Source organism: Rana temporaria, chromosome 8 (assembly GCF_905171775.1).
Source record: "Rana temporaria chromosome 8, aRanTem1.1, whole genome shotgun sequence".
Lineage (NCBI taxonomy): Eukaryota > Metazoa > Chordata > Amphibia > Anura > Ranidae > Rana > Rana temporaria.
Genome location: NC_053496.1, coordinates 36,285,037 through 36,303,265, shown reverse-complemented (window position 1 = coordinate 36,303,265; position 18,229 = coordinate 36,285,037). Strand labels below are relative to the sequence as shown.

The 18,229-nt window shown below is 48.4% G+C and overlaps 2 protein-coding genes across 2 annotated transcripts in view; one reads left to right on the top strand and one right to left on the bottom strand.

Moving 5' to 3' along the window:
• HABP2 (hyaluronan binding protein 2) overlaps window positions 1-8,819 on the top strand; it is a 34,766-nt gene extending 25,947 nt beyond the window's left edge. The window contains exons 11-13 of the mRNA XM_040361582.1: window positions 2,087-2,221; window positions 7,053-7,192; window positions 8,424-8,819. Of these exons, the coding sequence (XP_040217516.1) occupies window positions 2,087-2,221; window positions 7,053-7,192; window positions 8,424-8,588 (440 nt within the window). The 3' untranslated portion in view covers window positions 8,589-8,819. The remainder of the gene's footprint in view (window positions 1-2,086; window positions 2,222-7,052; window positions 7,193-8,423) is intronic.
• A 2,013-nt stretch (window positions 8,820-10,832) lies between these two features.
• LOC120946832 (nebulin related anchoring protein) overlaps window positions 10,833-18,229 on the bottom strand; it is a 170,777-nt gene continuing 163,380 nt past the window's right edge. Inside the window, exons 41-42 of the mRNA XM_040361581.1 lie at window positions 15,230-15,364; window positions 10,833-11,496 (exon numbers count right to left, since the gene is read on the bottom strand). Of these exons, the coding sequence (XP_040217515.1) occupies window positions 11,395-11,496; window positions 15,230-15,364 (237 nt within the window). The 3' untranslated portion in view covers window positions 10,833-11,394. The remainder of the gene's footprint in view (window positions 11,497-15,229; window positions 15,365-18,229) is intronic.

The window sequence follows — 18,229 nt, the reverse complement described above, 5'->3', positions numbered from 1 at the left end:
AGCAACATTAAAGGAGCTGCAGGAATATCTGGCAAGTACTGGCTGTGTGGTACATGTGACAACAATCTCCTGTATTCTTCATATGTCTGGGCTATGGGGTAGAATGGCAAGATGGAAGCCTTTTCTTATGAAGAAAAACATCCATGCCCCGCTAAATTTTGCAAAAACACATCTGAAGTCTCCTAAAACCATGTGGGAAAATGTGTTATGGTCTGATGAAACCAAGGTTGGACTTTTTGGCCATAATTCCAAAAGATATGTTTGGTGCAAAAACAATACTGCACATCACCAAAAGCACACCATACCCACTGTGAAGCATGGTGGTGGCAGCATCATGCTCTGGAGCTGTTTTTCTTCAGCTGGAACAAAGACCAGTCAATATTGGCACAAAACCTTTCTGATAGAAAGAGGAACTTCCTCTTTCAGCATGACAACAACCCAAAGCAGTGCCAGCCCAAGACATTGTGCTGCCTGGTACCAAGAATGAAATGCTGCCCCCCCCCCAAAAAAAATTGCGCCCACTAAAATGCCCCCACATCCATTATTTTATATCATGATAACTAAAGTGGATCTATCATGGCTCTATACATGTATATAGGAGTATAAAGAGGACCTGTTATGGTTGTTTACATGTATAGGAATATAATAAGGACCTGTTATGGCTCTATTCATGCAATTAACCCCACAGTGGAGTGGAGAGCGGAACGGGAGGAGCAGTCAGGCGGCAATTAGCCCCACAGTGGAGTGGAGAGCGGAGCTGGCGGAATGGGATGGCGTGCGGGCAGGAATTTGCTGCCCCCCTGAAAGTGCTGCCTGGTACAATGGTACCATCGGGTCCTATGGTAGGGCCGGCCCTGACCCAAAGCATACATCCAAATCAACAAAGGAATGGCTTCACCAGAAGAAGATTAATATTTTGGAATGGCCCAGCCAGAGCCCAGACCTGAATCTGTTTGAAAATCTGTGGGGTGATCTGAACAGGGCTGTGCACAGGAGATGCCCTCACAATCTGACAGATTTGGAGTGTTTTTGCAAAGAAGAGTGGGCAAATATTGGCAAGTCAAGATGTGCCATGCCGATAGACTCATACCCAAAAAGACTGAGTGCTGTAATAAAATCAAAAGATGCTTCAACAATGTATTAGTTTAAGGGACTCCCCCCCCCCCCGGTACATGCGGCGGTCGGTAACCCGCGTGGAGCGATCCGGGACGTTTATAGCCGCCCCCTCGCGATAGCTCCCCGGAGCTGAAGAACGGGGAGAGCCGTATGTGATCAAATACCACCAAAAGAAAGCTCTATTTGTGGGGAAAAAAGGACGGCAATTTTGTTTGGGAGCCACGTCGCACGACCGCGCATTTGCCAGTAATGCGACGCAGTGCCGAATCGCAAAATCTGGCCTGGGCATTTAGCTGCCTAAAGGTCCGGGGCTTAAGTGGTTAAAGGTGGAAAAAGTTCTGAAATGATTTATTAATGTCAGATTTTTTTACATCAGAGAAACCTGACATTTTAACAGGGGCGTGTAGGCTCTTTATATCCAATATATATATATATAAATGTAGTGACAGATGTATAAGACAGATAAAGAAAATATGACAAGAACATAAGAAACATAAGAATACTCAACTAAAGATGCTGTTTCGCCACGGAGTCCCCCATAAAGGCGTGGCCAGTAATCTGATCAGACGCATGCATGTTACATGATGCAGCTCTGGATATGAGACTAAATGTTCCAAGTGGTAACTGTAGAATTTAGACTTGTGTATAAGGAATAGGCAACTCCCTTTGCAATTTGACCCTTCAAGGACTTGGTCAGTTTACAGTCACACATGAGTAAGCAGACTTTGTCCTTTTATGGCCCCTAACCAAGATTTGAAGGCTCAGAATTCATTAGTGAGCCACAGTATGAGCCAACAAAAACAAGGAAATATAAAATATACCATTTCCCCATCAAAGGTGCTGTGATGTTTTCAGGAGGCTATGTACAGCACCCTGTCGGCCCCTCCCACCAGATATGATTACAATTTCCCCATTCCCATTTGGGATTAATATGATTAATGATTCAGTTTTGTTTTTTTTCTACATACAGCTCTTATGAAACTGAAGAAGGTGAAGGGGAAATGCGCCAGGGAGACGCGTTTTGTGAAGACGGCATGTTTACCAGACTTGGAATTTCCCCCTGGAAAGATGTGCGCCATCTCTGGGTGGGGAAGAACAGAGAGAGGTGAGTTAACATCTCGAGTAACCAGAACAGAAAAAAAAAGGTCGCAATATTACACTCTGAAAGTTTGGCTGCATTTTTGTTTTTACATTTTAAATTTGTCTTTGTTGTTTTTCTTAAAGTGGACCTGTCAGTAACTTCACCAGTCTGCAGGGATAAATTCCTGCCATGTTACAATATACAGCAAAGGTATCATTTCTCCGATACAATATCATTAAAAAGCCATTCTTGAACTACAATTTAGTGATATTGCCTAGGCAGAGATGATGCCATCAGTCTACTGCAGGCATGAGGGAGCATTTCCTCAGTCTCCTCTCCCCCGGTGATCAGACTCATACTTGCCAACTGTCCCGTTTTTAAAGGGACAGTCCCGTTATTTGGGACCTAGTCCCAGCTAATTTAGCCTGCCGGGACTTGTCCCGGCTATTGGGGAAGGCAGGTGCGGCTTCTGGGTCTCAGCAGGGACCTGAGCCTGCGGTGTGTGTTTGGGATGCAAAGCTCCTCTCTGTCCCCTCCCCTCCTTCCAGTCTCGTACTGTGCGGGGTCCTTGTTATCTCTGACTCAGCCTCCCCCTCCAATCAGCAGCGCGGTTTGCTGTGAGACCTTGGGGGCGGAGCTCACTGTAGCTCCTGTCGGCTGGCCAGAGGAAGGGAGGAGGTGAGTGAGCTGAACTTTTCTGGGAGAAGTTTCCTAGGGTGGATAGTAGTACACACTTTCAAGGAGATTTTTTCTTAGGAGAAGAATCGGGGGAGATAGTGAGTTTGAGTGTGGGGGAGGGGAGGGGGCAGGGTGAGGTCTGCAGCCCAAACACATTTTGACAGATCACTTCTAAGCATGAACACTCTGTGCAAACATCATCCAATCCAATTGCTCAGACTAGATAATGTGGGGTCATTTATAGCCATTCATGTAACCTGTGTGTGTATGTGGTGAGTTCACACCTCTGATTGTACATGTATACAGGTTCTGGGTCTGTGCAATCAGAGGTGTGAACTCACACAGGTTACATGAATGGCTATAAATGACTCCACATTATCTAGTCTGAGCAATTGGATTGGATACAGAGTGCTATAAACTGGATTACATAGATCTGTACTTACATCTAGTACTGTTGTATGATTCATTGTTTTTAGTGGATGAGTTTTTTTTTTTATTATATCTGACCATTATCGCTATCTGACCACTTCTCAGTCCCCCTCTCCTGTACATACTGCCCCCAGGTTGCATCACCCCCAGATCACATCATACAGACATCACTCCAAGCTGCTTCCTACCCCCCCCCCCCCCCCCCCGCTGAGGGACATCATTCCATGGTCACTTTCCTTCCCTTATCTTCCCAACATCACTTCCTGATTACCCCATAGACACCACAAGAAATCCCTCCCCATTATGCCACCGCCATACCCTCCAAACTCCTCTCCTGTACTAACTGTGCCCATCATACCCTCTGCACTCCTCCTCTCCTGTACATACTGCCCCAGCATACCCTCTGCACTCCTCCTCTCCTGTACATACTGCCCCAGCATACCCTCTGCACTCCTCCTCTCCTGTACATACTGCCCCAGCATACCCTCTGCACTCCTCCTCTCCTGTACATACTGCCCCAGCATACCCTCTGCACTCCTCCTCCTCTTCTGTACATACTGCCCCCATCATACCCTCTGCACTCCTCCTCTCCTGTACACACTGCCCCATCATACCCTCTGCACTCCTCCTCTGCTGTACACACTGCCCCATCATACCCTCTGCACTCCTCCTCTGCTGTACACACTGCCCCCATCATACCCTCTGCACTCCTCCTGCTCTCGTGTACATAGTGCCCCCAGCATACCCTCTGCACCCCTCCTCCTCTCCTGTACATACTGCCCCAGCATACCCTCTGCACCCCTCCTCCTCTCCTGTACACACTGCCCCCATCATACCCTCTGCACTCCTCCTCCTCTCCTGTACATAGTGCCCCCAGCATACCCTCTGCACCCCTCCTCCTCTCCTGTACATACTGCCCCAGCATACCCTCTGCACCCCTCCTCCTCTCCTGTACACACTGCCCCCATCATACCCTCTGCACTCCTCCTCTCCTGTACATACTGCCCCATCATACCCTCTGCACCCCTCCTCCTCTCCTGTACATACTGCCCCAGCATACCCTCTGCACTCCTCCTCCTCTCCTGTACATACTGCCCCAGCATACCCTCTGCACCCCTCCTCCTCTCCTGTACACACTGCCCCCATCATACCCTCTGCACTCCTCCTCTCCTGTACACACTGCCCCCATCATACCCTCTGCACTCCTCCTCTCCTGTACACACTGCCCCATCATACCCTCTGCACTCCTCCTCTCCTGTACACACTGCCCCAGCATACCCTCTGCACTCCTCCTCTCCTGTACACACTGCCCCATCATACCCTCTGCACTCCTCCTCTCCTGTACATACTGCCCCCATCATACCCTCTGCACTCCCCCTCTCCTGTACATACTGCGGAGTGGGTGGAGCTTCGGGGAAGTGAGTGTGGTAATTAATTAATAGCTGTGCTGCAAAGTGTCCCTGGAATTTTTTTTCAAATGTTGGCAACTATGCAGACTGCAACATTGTAATTTAGTAGCAAGTCACAAGGTGAGAGTCAGCAGCAGGGGCTGGCCTGAATCAGACATTTGTGAACACAGCCAAGAACTGCATAGGTACCATGATTTACATGTCTGGGCAGTCTCAGTCCAGGCAATAGATGGTGACCCTGGATGATTGTTGAACAACGATGGTGCTATCTAAGCACATGACTGTACCTAAAGTGGTTGTAAAGCTCAGATATGAAATATGAACAAAGCATATCCTCTATAGTGTGGACTTGTCTCAATCCAGAGCACTGAGTGTCATTTCTGTCTGCTGCTTCATTCCTCCACTATCAGCTAGGGATGAGCCCGATGTTCGAGTTGAACATAAGTTTGACTCAAACATCGGGTGTTCGCCTGTTCGCCGAATAGCGAACAATTTGGGGTGTTCGCAGCAAATTCGACAACCGGGGCCTATTTTGGCACTTCTCTCCTTCATGCAAATTTTTTGCTAGAAAATTAACTACTTACCCCCCGGACCATATTGCTGGTCAAAGACCAGAGCACTTTTTGCGATTCGGGACTGCGACGCTTTAACTGACAATTGCGCGGTCGTGCGACGTGGCTCCCAAACAAAATTGGCGTCCTTTTTTTCCCACAAATATAGCTTTCTTTTGGTGGTATTTGATCACCTCTGCGGTTTTTATTTTTTGCGCCATAAACAAAAATAGAGCGACAATTTTGAAAAAAAATAATATTTTTTACATTTTGCTGTAATAAATATCCCCCAAAAATATATAAAAACATTTTTTTTTCCTTAGTTTAGGCCGATACGTATTCGTCTACATATTTTTCGTAAAAAAAATCGCAATAAGCGTTTATTGATTGGTTTGCGCAAAAGTTATAGCGTTTACAAAATAGGGGGTATTTTTATGGCATTTTTATTAATATATTTTTTTTACTAGTAATGGCGGCGATCAGCGATTTTTTTTCATTACTGCGACATTATGGCGGACACTTCGGACACTTTTGACAAATTTTTGGGACCATTGGCATTTTTATAGCGATCAGTGCTATAAAAATGCATTAGATTACTATAAAAATGCCACTGGCAGTGAAGGGGTTAACACTAGGGGGCGGGGAAGGGGTTAAGTATGTCCCTTGTGTGTTCTTACTGTGGGGGGGGGGGTGGCCTCACTAGGGGAAACACTGATCTTCTGTTCATACATTGTATGAACAGAAGATCAGCGTTTCCCCCGCTGACAGGACCGGGAGCTGTGTGTTTACACACACAGCTCCCGGTCCCCGCTCTGTAACGAGCGATCGCGTGTGCCCGGCGGGGAATGTGACCGCCGGGCACACGCACGGGAGTCGGGGGCGAGCGGGGGGCGTGCGCACGCGCCCCCTAGTGGCGGCTATACGATAGGACGTATAGCTACGGGCTCTCGCCCAGGAGAGCCGACCTGCCGCCGTATAATGACGGTGGCTGGTCGGCTAGTGGTTAATCAGAACCCCCAAACATTATATATTTTTTTTTTAGCAGACACACTAGGGAATAAAATGTCGGTCATTGCAACTTTTTTTTCTCGCACGGAATCATTTTTCAAACTCCTTTTTTTTGGGGGAAAAAAAACGGTTTCATGAATTAAAAAATAACAAAACAGTAAAGTTAGCCCAATTTTTTTGTATAATGTGAAATATGATGTTACGCCGAGTAAATAGATACCTAATATGTCACGCTTTAAAATTGCGCACACTCATGGAATGGCGTCAAACTTCGGTTCTTAAAAATCTCCATAGGCGACGCTTTAATTTTTTTTGCAGGTTACCTGACACCAAGAGAAAAAAGGTGTCAGGGGAGGGAGTGACAGCCTCAGCTCTGTTCCTCCTGTGCTGTGTGAAAATGGGTGTGTCCTTCCCTCCAATCAGCTCTCAGAGCTCTACCCACTGATGTAACTTCAGCTCTCCGCCCCCTGCTTTTCAGAGCTATGAGGTCCTGTGTAAATTCTGCACTTTGAATAAAAGTAGGGGAAAGATGGCTGTAGATAAACAAGCACAACATATGCAGGAGGATTTGTTTTATCCCCATGTATCACTTGAGGCCAGTCACTTCACTAGGTTTACAACTACTTTAAGACAGTATTTCCCACAGATATTTGCTCGTTCTCCTCATAATAGGATCTGCCAATTAGGTTGGTGGACACAAATCCATGGAGGCCAATACAATGGCTCCTGTGTACAAACCCAATTCCAGGATTAATATTATCTAACTGTGTTCTGATGCAGGTTTCATCAACCACTTGCTGGAAGCCACGGTCCAAGTCATCTCTGAAGCCAACTGCACCAACCCCGCAATGTACGGGAAATTTATCGACCAGAGTATGCTGTGTGCCGGAGTACCTGAAGGGGGAGTTGACGCTTGTCAGGTAAGTCTCACTATTACATTGTCTCAAGTACCTTCAGACCCCTTCACTGCAGAGGAGCATGATATACATATGAATGCTGCCGGTCATAGCTATTTACATATGAATCCCGCCACTATTTACATATGAATGAGGGTTATTTACATGTAAACACCTGGGGCTAGATTCAGGTAGGGGCGTGCATAGTTACGGCGGCGCAGCGTATCGTATTTACGCTACACTGCCGTAAGTTAGAGAGGCAAGTGCTGTATTCACAAAGCACTTGCCTTCTAAGTTACGGCGGCGTATCGTAAATGGGGCCGGCGTAAGCGCGCGTAATTCAAATGTGGATGAGGGGGCGTGTTTTATGTTAATTCTTGGTGACCCGACGTGATTGACGTTTTTCCCGAACGGCGCATGCGCCGTCCGTGGAATTTCCCAGTGTGCATTGCTCCAAAGTACGCCGCAAGGACGTCATTGGTTTCGACGTGAACGTAAATTTCGTCCAGCCCTATTCGCGAACGACTTACGCAAACGATGTAAAAAATTAAAATTTCGACACAGGAACGTTGGCCATACTTAACATTGCGTGCGCCTCCTAATAGCAGGAGTAACCTTACGCCGAAAAAGCCTAACGTAAACGGCGTAAAAAAATAGCGCCGGGCGTACGTAAATTTGTGAATCGGCGTATCTAGGTCATTTGCATATTCTACGCCGAAAATGGCGGAAGCGCCACCTAGCAGCCAGCGTAAATATGCACCCTAAGATACGACGGTGTAAGAGACTTACGCCAGTCGCATCTTAGGCTAATGTCGGCGTATCTTGCTTTCTGAATACAGAAAGAAGATACGCCGGCGCAGATTTGAATTTACACGGCGTATCTATAGATACGCCGGCGTAAATTCTCTCTGAATCTAGCCCAGGGTCTGCAGGTGAGCCATCTGTACACAATAATAGGGCAGAGCTGGGCAACATTAGTAGCAGCACTTTACACTGAGATATCAGGACACAGCACAGGACTAAAACTTCAAGGGACAAGGGCATTTAAAATGGGATAGATGGCAAGTATGAGGCAGCTGATACGGGCCCCACAACAATGACATGGCCCTGCCTTAAAGACGACCCTGCTCTTACTGTCCGTGTAACCTGTTTGCTGGCAATGGACAACAATTGTGCCTTTCTTCCCAATCCCTCTTGAATATACCATTAACATCGATACACACAACCCTCTAATTCCCTCTTGTGTACCCTCCAGGGTGACTCCGGTGGACCCCTTGCCTGTGAACAGAACGGAGTGGTTCAAGTCGCCGGCGTGGTTAGCTGGGGAGAAAAGTGCGGCGAGAAAGACAAGCCAGGGGTCTATTCCCATGTCTACAGATTCATTCCTTGGATCAAAGAGAACATCAAAGCAAATCCATAGAACTGTAATTATGAGTATAATACAACTTATACTATAGCGCCACCCTTGTGGGCACACTGGGACTTTACCTGGAAGATTTATAGGCATCAGTGAACACAGGAAATAACAAAGTACTGGACAATGTCAGTTTTAGGCCCGTGAAGGGCCACACTTGTTATGTAATTTTATGTATATTGGGAAGCACCATAGAAGGTATTGTATTGTTTTCATTGTAATTGAAACACAATAAAAAAAAAAACCGGAAAGACAACAATATTCTGCAATCAGCATGCAATAGCCAATCCTAAAGATACATACAAACATTATTTGTCACTTGCTACACACAACACAAATGTTTTTTTAGGACATAAAATAGCTAAAACGTAAATGTAAATATGGGGCCAGATTCTTCTTTAGATCCGCTAGATCTACGTGTTTTACGATCCGCCGGTGCAATTTAGCGAGGCTAGTGCAGTATTCATCAAGCACTTACCTCGCAAATTGCACCGTTGGATCGTAACTCCCCCCGGCGGAATGCAAATTCCGCGGCTAGGGGGAGTGTACAATTCAAATCAGGCGCCGATTTAACTGCGCATGCGCCGCCGGCAAAATATCCCAGGGCGCATGCTCCAAATGACGTCGCTAGGACGTCATTGTTAGCGGCGGGTACGTCAATTGCGGCCATCGGTATTCCCGATCGACTTACGCAAATGACGTAAAAATTTGAATCTCGGCGCGGGAACGACGGCCATACTTAACATTAGCTACCCCTCATATAGCAGGGGTAGCTATCCGCCGGAAAAAGCCGAACGCAAACGACGTTAAAAAAAAGCGACGGGCGGGCGTACGGACTTAAATCGGCGGTTCTCCTCATTTGCATATCCGACGCGTAAAAAAAAGCGACGACACCTAGCGGCCGGCGGGAGATTGCAGCCTAAGATTCGACTGGTGTAAGTCACTTACACCAGTCGGATGTAAGGGAGATCTATGCGGAACTGATTCTTATGAATCAGTCGCATAGATCCGACCGTGGGATCTCACAGATACGACCGTCGGCTCTCACAGATACGACGGCGGATCAGGAGCAAGGCAGTGGGCGTGTTGTATTATAATGAAGCGTGACGGGAGCTGTGGTGGCTCAACGCGATTGGCACTGCGCTGACAAGCCATTCACCTCTGCAGCTAGAGGTTCGGATCCCGGTCTCACTACATGTGAATTGAGTTTGGTGGTCTCAGCCCGGCTCCCGGTGGGTGTGCTATGCGAGGTAAGCTTGCGCTTAGTACGCCCATCCCCCTCCCGCAAAAACCACCACACTTACACGCACTCGAAATTGGGTTAACATGCACGCACTTTGACCACGCGGTCTCTAAAAAGAGAGGCGAAGGACTAACGGGGCTGGTTGAGCGGGCTAGATCCTCTCACTCCCTTATAGAGAGTCCCTCTGCCCCGTTGGGCTTCAAAGCGGAGCAGGTAGGGCGGGCTGTGTGGGAGGACCCCCTCACACACCCGCCATTGCCACCCAGGGCAGGTGGCAGATTGCCTCTGGGGGAGGCCTGCCTACTCCCAAATCCTGCAGTCCGGCTCCTCTCTCGAGTACACGCACAAAATACACTTTAAAAAAATAAAATAATGAAGCGTGACCCCATGTAAATGCATGGCCAAACGAACGGCGCATGCGCGCGCATGCTCAGAGTCCCGTCGAATTTACTCCCTAAGATACGCCAGGTCCATTCATGCGACGTGAACGTAACCTACGCCCAGCCCCATTCACGTACGACTTACATAAACAACGTAAAATACGACAGCTGTTCCGACGTTTCCGACGTCCATACCTTAACATGATTTACCCCTGCTTTATGAGGGGTAAAACTACGCCGGACGTACGCCTTACGTAAACGGCGTAGCTTACTGCGACGGGCGCAAGTACGTTCGTGAATCGGCGTATCTAGCTCATTTACATATTCGACGCGTATATCAACGGAAGCGCCCCTAGCGGCCGGCGTAAATATGCACCCAAGATACGACGGCGTAGGAGACTTACGTCGGTCGTATCTTGCCAAAATTCAGGCGTATCTGCTTTCCTGAAAAAGCGTATAGATACGACGGCGCACATTTGGACTTACGACGGCGTATCTGGAGATACGTCGTCGTAAGTCCTTTCTGAATCCCGGCCACTGTTTTTGGCGTTTAATGATTGCAATCTCTGAAATCTGTTAACCAAGCGCACGCCTCTTCATATCAACAGTCATACAGGACAGACACCGTCTGTATTGATCAAATTTATTCAGTACAAACAAATCAAAATTCTACAAATGACTTTTATCAGTTCCATTGCTTCTAGTTCACAACTGATCCCGCCAGTCCTATGATAATGAAAAGCCAAACGGTCCTAATCCTGGAACTTGTTGTTGGAGGTCTGGAGGAGGGATGATAAGGCACTTAAGGCCTCCATAGCAGAAGTTGGTAGCTGGCGCATTGTGTGCTTGATGTGGGTCAATGAAGAAAGTGTTGCCTTCCACCCAATAAAACAACGTTTTACACTTAATACAGATTGTACCAGTACATTCCAACTACAGACATATTACGATCTGATTGTACAATCTCTTTTAGGTTGACCACCTATGAGGTACAAGGGCTGCCTTAATAATTCCATTCCATTTTTTTCCAGTTGGGGACGCCCTGGTGGTAAGTGTGAAGGAGACTGTAGGATCAGATTGTAACATCTGGGGCCAGTTCAATATAACAACCAATTCCATAGTGCAGAGAAGAGCAAGCAGGGCCACGGGATCTACATCCCAACTGTGATATGTCCGAGACGGAATCCACTTATTTCCTTATTGGTACAGCCTTCCGCCGCTTCACGTGTAGGATTTCTGATGCGTCAGGGTTTACACCAGCCTGCTGGGGAGACTGCAAATCCCGTTCATCCTGAAGACAATGAGGGAAATGGAAAATGAGATGCGCTGATAAATGCGTTTCTGAATTATTATTTTTCTTTAACATAGCGAAGATGAATTCTGTAGAGTAATACAGAGTACAAAAGCCATCAATCTTTACCCTGCCTGGACCTCCTTGGAGACCTCAATGGCATTGACTTCTTATAGCGGCACAAGGTCAGCCATAGACATGAATGAGCTGCTTGGCCATCAAATTCAACTGAGAAGTTTGATCGGCCCACTGATCTCTATGGCTGACTCTCAAGTTGTAGTAAGCCACTGGCCCCACGGAGCCTTTGAAGGTTGTGCGGTAGTGGTTATACAGTATATACAGAGAGTTCTGGGGTGCTCTTGGAGTCAAGGCCAAGGGGTGAATAGGGTGCACTGGAATCACTAGATAATACAGGATGCTCAGGGTTATATTTGTAGTCACTGGGCCCACTGGATTCACTAGATGACAAACAATGTTTTAGGGCAGGGGTCTCAAAGTACCGGCCCGCGGGTCATTTGCGGCCCGCGGACCGGTTCTAAATGGCCCGCAGGCAGGGCGGGGGGTGCCGCCGAAGTGGGGGGAGTAGATTTTCTTCACATGCAGAGTAGTGCAGGAAGCGTCTGTAATAAGTTCACTTGTTTGTCATGTCACGCTGCGGCTGCTCCCCGCCCCCGGCGGCCCCCCCTCTCTTCTAGTCCATCCCTATTTGCTTGTGATATCACCTGGGATGGACGAGAAGAGAGTGGGGGGCCGCCGGGGGGTGGGGAACAGCCGCAGCGTGACATGAGAGAGAAGTGAACTTATGACAGACGCTTCCTGCTTTACTCTGCATGTGAAGAAAACCACAAGTAAACGCTGACCTGTGCCCCATGTACTCTGGGTCCTCATGTACCCCTCATGTGCCCTGATTGTGCCCTCATGCGCCCCATGTACCCTCATGTACCCTAAGTGTGCCCTCATGTGCCCCATGTACAATGAGTGTGCCCTCATGTTCCCCAGGTACCCTGAGTGTGCCCTCATGTTCCCCATGTACTGAGTGTGCCCTCATGTTCCCCATGTACCCTGATGTGCCCCATGTACCCTGATGTGCCCCATGTACTCCGATTGTGCCCTCATGTGCCCTATGTACCCTGATGTGCCCTGATTGTGCTCCATGTGCCCTGATGTGCCCCATGTACCCTGATGTGGCCTATGTGCCCCATGTGCTCTGATGTGCCCCATGTACCCTGATTGTGCCGTCATGTGCCCCATGTACCCTGATTGTGACGTCATGTTCCCCATGTACCCTGATGTGCCCCATGCACCCTGAGTGTGCCCTCATGTTCCCCATGTACCCTGATTGTGCCCCATGTGCCCTGATTGTGCCCCATGTGCCCTGATTGTGCCCCATGTGCCCTGATTGTGCTCCATGTGCCCTGATGTGCCCCATGTGCTCTGATGTGCCCTGATGTGCCCCATGTGCCCTGATGTGCCCAATGTACCCTGATGTGCCCAATGTACCCTGATTGTGCCCTCATGTGCCCCATGTACCCTGATGTGCCCTGATTGTTTCCCCAATGTACCCTGATGTGGCCCATGTGCCCCATGTACCCTGATGTGCCCCATGTACCCTGATGTGCTGGGCTCTGTACCCTGATGTGCTGGGCTATGTACCCTGATGTGCCATGTGCCCTGTCCTGATGTGTTGTGCCCTGATGTGCCATGTGCCTTGTCCTGATGTGCCTTGCCATGCCCCGTACCCTGATGTGGCCTGTTGTGCTGTGCTCTGATATGCTGGGCTCTGTACCCTGATGTGCTGTGCCCTGTACCCTGATGTGCTGGGCTCTGTACCCTGATGTGCTGGGCTCTGTACCCTGAAGTGCGCTGTGCCCTGATGTGCGCTGTGCCCTGTACCCTGATGTGCGCTGTGCCCTGTGACCTGATGTGCTGGGCTCTGTGACCTGATGTGCTGGGCCCTGATGGTGAGCGGTCAGTGTGTAGTGTAGTGGTCAGTGGGGTGTGTAGTGGTCAGTGTGCAGTGTAGTGGTCATTGTGTAGTGTAGTGGTCAGTGTGTAGTGTTCAGTGGTCAGTGCGTAGTGTGCAGTGTAGTGGTCAGTGTAGTGTGCAGTGTAGTGGTCAGTGTGCAGTGTAGTGGTCAGTGTGCAGTGTAGTGGTCGGTGTGCAGTGGTCGGTGTGCAGTGGTCAGTGTGTAGTGGTCAGTGTGTAGTGGTTAGTGTGTAGTGGTCAGTGTGCAGTGTAGTGGTCAGGGTTAATAATGCATCCACTGACACCAGTGCTGGGGGGTTAATAATGCGTTCACTGACACCAGTACTGTTGTTTTTGAAGTTTGAAAGTTTGCATGCGGCCCCCCATGGCATATGAAAACTCGTCTTGTGGCCCTCAGGTAATTTGAGTTTGAGACCCTTGTCTAGGGTGCACTGGAGTCACAGGATCACTAGTTAACACGGAATACTCTGGGTTGCACTGGAGACACAGCGGTCATAAGATGACACATAATATGGGTTCATAGAAGTACACTGGGGTCACTAGATGACTGGATACTCTGGGCTGGACTGGAGTCACAGAAGTAAGTAAATGGCACAGGATGCTCTGGAGAGCACTAGAGTCACGGTTGCACAGGGGCCAACTGGGGTCACTAGATGACACTGGGTACTCTGGGCTGCACTGCAGCCACACGGTCTACGCAGGAGTCACTGGATTACTGAATACTCGGGGCTGCACTGGAGTCATAGGAGTCATTAAGTGGCACAGGATGCTCTGGAGTGCACTGGAGTCGCAAGTGGACGGGGGCACATTGGAGTCACTAGATGGCACAGGATACTCTGGGTTGTACTGGAGTCACAGGGCCCTGGCCCACAAAGGTCATTAGATTACACAGATTGCTGTGCGGTGTCCCAGAGTGGGAGCACACTGGGTTTAATAGGTGACACTGGATACTCTGGGCTCCATTGGGGGTCACAGGAGCCACTAAATTACACTGGATGCTCAGGATTTCATCAGATACACAGGTTACGCTTGACACTCTGGGCTGCACTGGAGTCACAGGGCCCACAGGGGTCACTAAATTACACTGAATGCCCTGGGGTGCACTTAATTTGGAGGGTTCAGTAGATGGCACTGGATACTCCTGGGCTGCATTGGAGTCACAGAGGCCACTAGGTGGCATAGAAAGCTCTGGGGTACACTTAGGGTTATGGAAGTGTACAGGGGAGAGGGGGGCACAGAGACACCAGATGACACTGGAGGCTCAAGAGTTAGTGGGAGCCACAACACAGGTAACACAACACTAGAAGACACAGGGTACCCAGAGGCTGGAACAGAGGAGCAAAGACTTGAGGCTGAAGCCTGGGGCTCATCTAACGTGTGGTGATGCATTGCCTGATCACTAAGACATGCTTTGCATTTCGGTACCAATCAGAAGATCTGTCTCTTGACTGATTGCTGCGCCGGCACTTCAGTTAAAACCCAGAAATGTTGACAACCGTGTGTCAGAGAGGAGACCCAGTGTTGGATCTCCAAAGTGGTAGGCGTGACAGATATACTGTAAAGCATGGAAAACCAATTTACCAGAACTTTTTATATTTGGTTCCTCTTCGCAAAGACTAACTCCATCATGGTGGCATAGGAAAGGTACGTATACTAACATTTTAGGAACAACCCTTCTCCACAGGTCATGACAAGTTTAAAATACATTTAGCCAAATTATCTAAAAATGTATTTTGGGTTCATTACCTCTGAAGCTAATTGTGCCTCCACGTCCTGAGCATTTGCTAATTCTGCTGCCCGACGGGCAAGTTCCACCTTGTAATACCCGGGAGGGGTCCAGCCCACACCCTTCATCCAGTTGAGGTCGGCCTTGTATTTTACCTGCAAAAAAAGCAGAAAATATATAATTAAGGAATAAACAACGTCCCTCCTGCACACACAATAGGCTCAATTCACAAAGTTCACACGCCAGTATAAGGACACTTATTTTGATCCTTTAAATTGTGACAGTTATTTTTAGCTGAAGCCAATGAGATTTCAAAATGACAGTCACGTGGCTGAAAATAAAAATCCTTACCCTGTGTTAAAGTGAACTGAACCTAATATAATCTGTCACTAAAGTCTACAGGTCTGAGGTGTCCCCAATGTCCTAATTTAGGGTCATTTTGCACCTCAAGAAGTTATTGATAAGTCGTCTACATCCATATTTCCCAACACACTCTTGGCTACAGTTCCTTGCGCCCTTGTGAGGATATTGAAGAAACGTGAACTGTCTGTGAGGACTGAAGACAGATTTGAGATCTGCTTAAAGCGGAGGTCCTCCCGATTATTATTTTTTTTAAAAGCCAGCAGCTACAAATACTGCAGCTGTTGACTTTAAAAAAAATGGACACTTACCTGTCCAGGGCGCCTGCGATGTCGGCAGCTGAGGATGAGCAATCGCTCATCTCTCGGCTGCCCCCGCCGCCATCCTCGGTGAGGGAATCAGGAAGTGAAGTGTTGCGGATTCACTGCCCGGTTCCCTACTGCGCATGCCCGAGTAGCGCGGAGCGCCCTCACTAGTCCCCGCTCTCTTCTGGGACATGTGTGTTTCCCAGGAGACAGCGGGGGGGGGGGGGGTGGAGTCTGTGCCCAGAAGTGGGTGCAAATACCTGGAGGGTTCCAAAAAGAGGAAGTTCCATTTTTGTCTGGAACTCCGCTTTAAGCTTAATCTACTTATATTGTACCGTCTTCGGTTCCTCCTTTCACCCCTCATCGACATGTTAATGACATTTTGTAAATAAAACTTTTCTGTTTTCATTATATACTTCACTTTATATCCGGTACAGGATATCATTTTGACATCAAACTTCGATTTAGTTTTAGCTATAGTCTTTTGACTATAATGCCATTTTAGTTTTATTCATAGTTTAGTGGCTCCTCTTCTTTTTTATACTCAGTTGTGACATGACGCTACTCTTATATCAAGACATCGCTTGTATATCAAGGCAAAATTTATTAAAACATTTTGCTTGTCTTGCAAAACGCTCTCAAACCAAGTTACTCTCAAACCAAGGTTTTACTGTATTCAATTAAGTTTTAGTCAAAGGACTATGACTAAAACGAAACTGAATACATATATGCATATATATGTTGGAGGGCTTTGGTGAGATATCAGGGGTCTTAACAGACCCCTGACATCTCCCCTTTGAGACTAAGGGACTAAGGACACAGATTTCCCAGTCCCTTTCTCTGCAGTCTCAGCTAAAATGAATGGAGAGAAGCTCCTCTCCATTCATAAACTGAAGCATAGTAAACACAGATTACAATGCTCAGTTATGTGAATGACAGAGTCAGTGATCACTGACTCTGTTTATTCTGAAAAGGTAGGAGCCGGATTTAGCGGGAGCCTGATCACAGAGGGGGAGAGCTACATGGAGGGGGGAGAGCTACACAGATCACGGAGTGGGAGAGCTACACGGAGGGGGGAGAGCTGCACGGATCACGGAGAGGGAGAGCTGCACGGATCACGGAGGGGGAGAGCCGCACGGATCACGGAGGGGAAGAGCTACACGGATCATGGAGGGTGAGAGCTACACGGATCATGGAGGGGGAGAGCTGCATGGATCACGGAGTGGGAGAGCTACACGGATCACGGAGGGGGTAGCTGCCACAGAGGGTGGAGAGCTGCACGGAGGGGGAGAGCTACACGGAGGGGGGAGAGCTGCACGGATCATGGAGGGGGGAAGCTGCACGGATCACGGAGGGGGGGGGGGGAGCTGCCACAGAGGGTGGAGAAGAATTTGCAGATAAAAAAGATCAGTGGTAAGAAAAGATGAAAATTGGCCTTAGATAAGGTCATGGAAGGAAAGGGGTTACTATAGGCCACACTATAATGATCCTGGTCCTAATAATGATAAACTCAAGATATGGTATCAAAAGGTTTATTCTAGTGATTTAAATAATCAAATAGGATCAAATTCAAATATCACGACACAGTTTAAAAGAACATGGTATTAATTACCTAATATCTGACCATGAACACATGGTCAGATATTAGGTAATTAATACCATGTTCTTTTAAACTGTGTCATGATATTTGAATTTGATCCTATTTGATTATTTAAATCACTAGAATAAACCTTTTGACCTTATCTAAGGCCAATTTTCATCTTTTCTTACCACTGATCTTTTTTATCTGCTAATTCTTCAACATATGCTAATGGTTACGGCCCCACTCCCATCATTGATGAGCGATCCCACATATATTCATTGTTCACTGGATCAGACTTGCGCATACCCCCATCCCCTCTTCCCCCCAAATGTTTACACAGAGGGTGGAGAGCTACACGGAGGGGGTAGAGCTACACGGAGGGGGTAGAGCTACACGGATCACGGAGGGGGAGAGCTACATGGAGGGGGAGAGCTGCACGGAGCACAAAGGGGGAGAGCTACACAGAGGGTGGAGAGCTGCACGGAGGGGGAGAGCTACACGGAGGGGGGAGAGCACGGATCATGGAGGGGGGAAGCTGCACGGATCACGGAGGGGGGGGAGCTGCCACAGAGGGTGGAGAGCTGCACGGAGGGGGGAGAGCTACACGGAGGGGGTAGAGCTACACGGAGGGGGGAGAGCTACACGGATCACGGAGGGGGAGAGCTACATGGAGGGGGAGAGCTGCACGGAGCACAAAGGGGGAGAGCTACACAGAGGGGGGAGAGCTGCACAGAGCGGGACAGCACGGGGACAGTCAGCAGTGATCGGTGCGG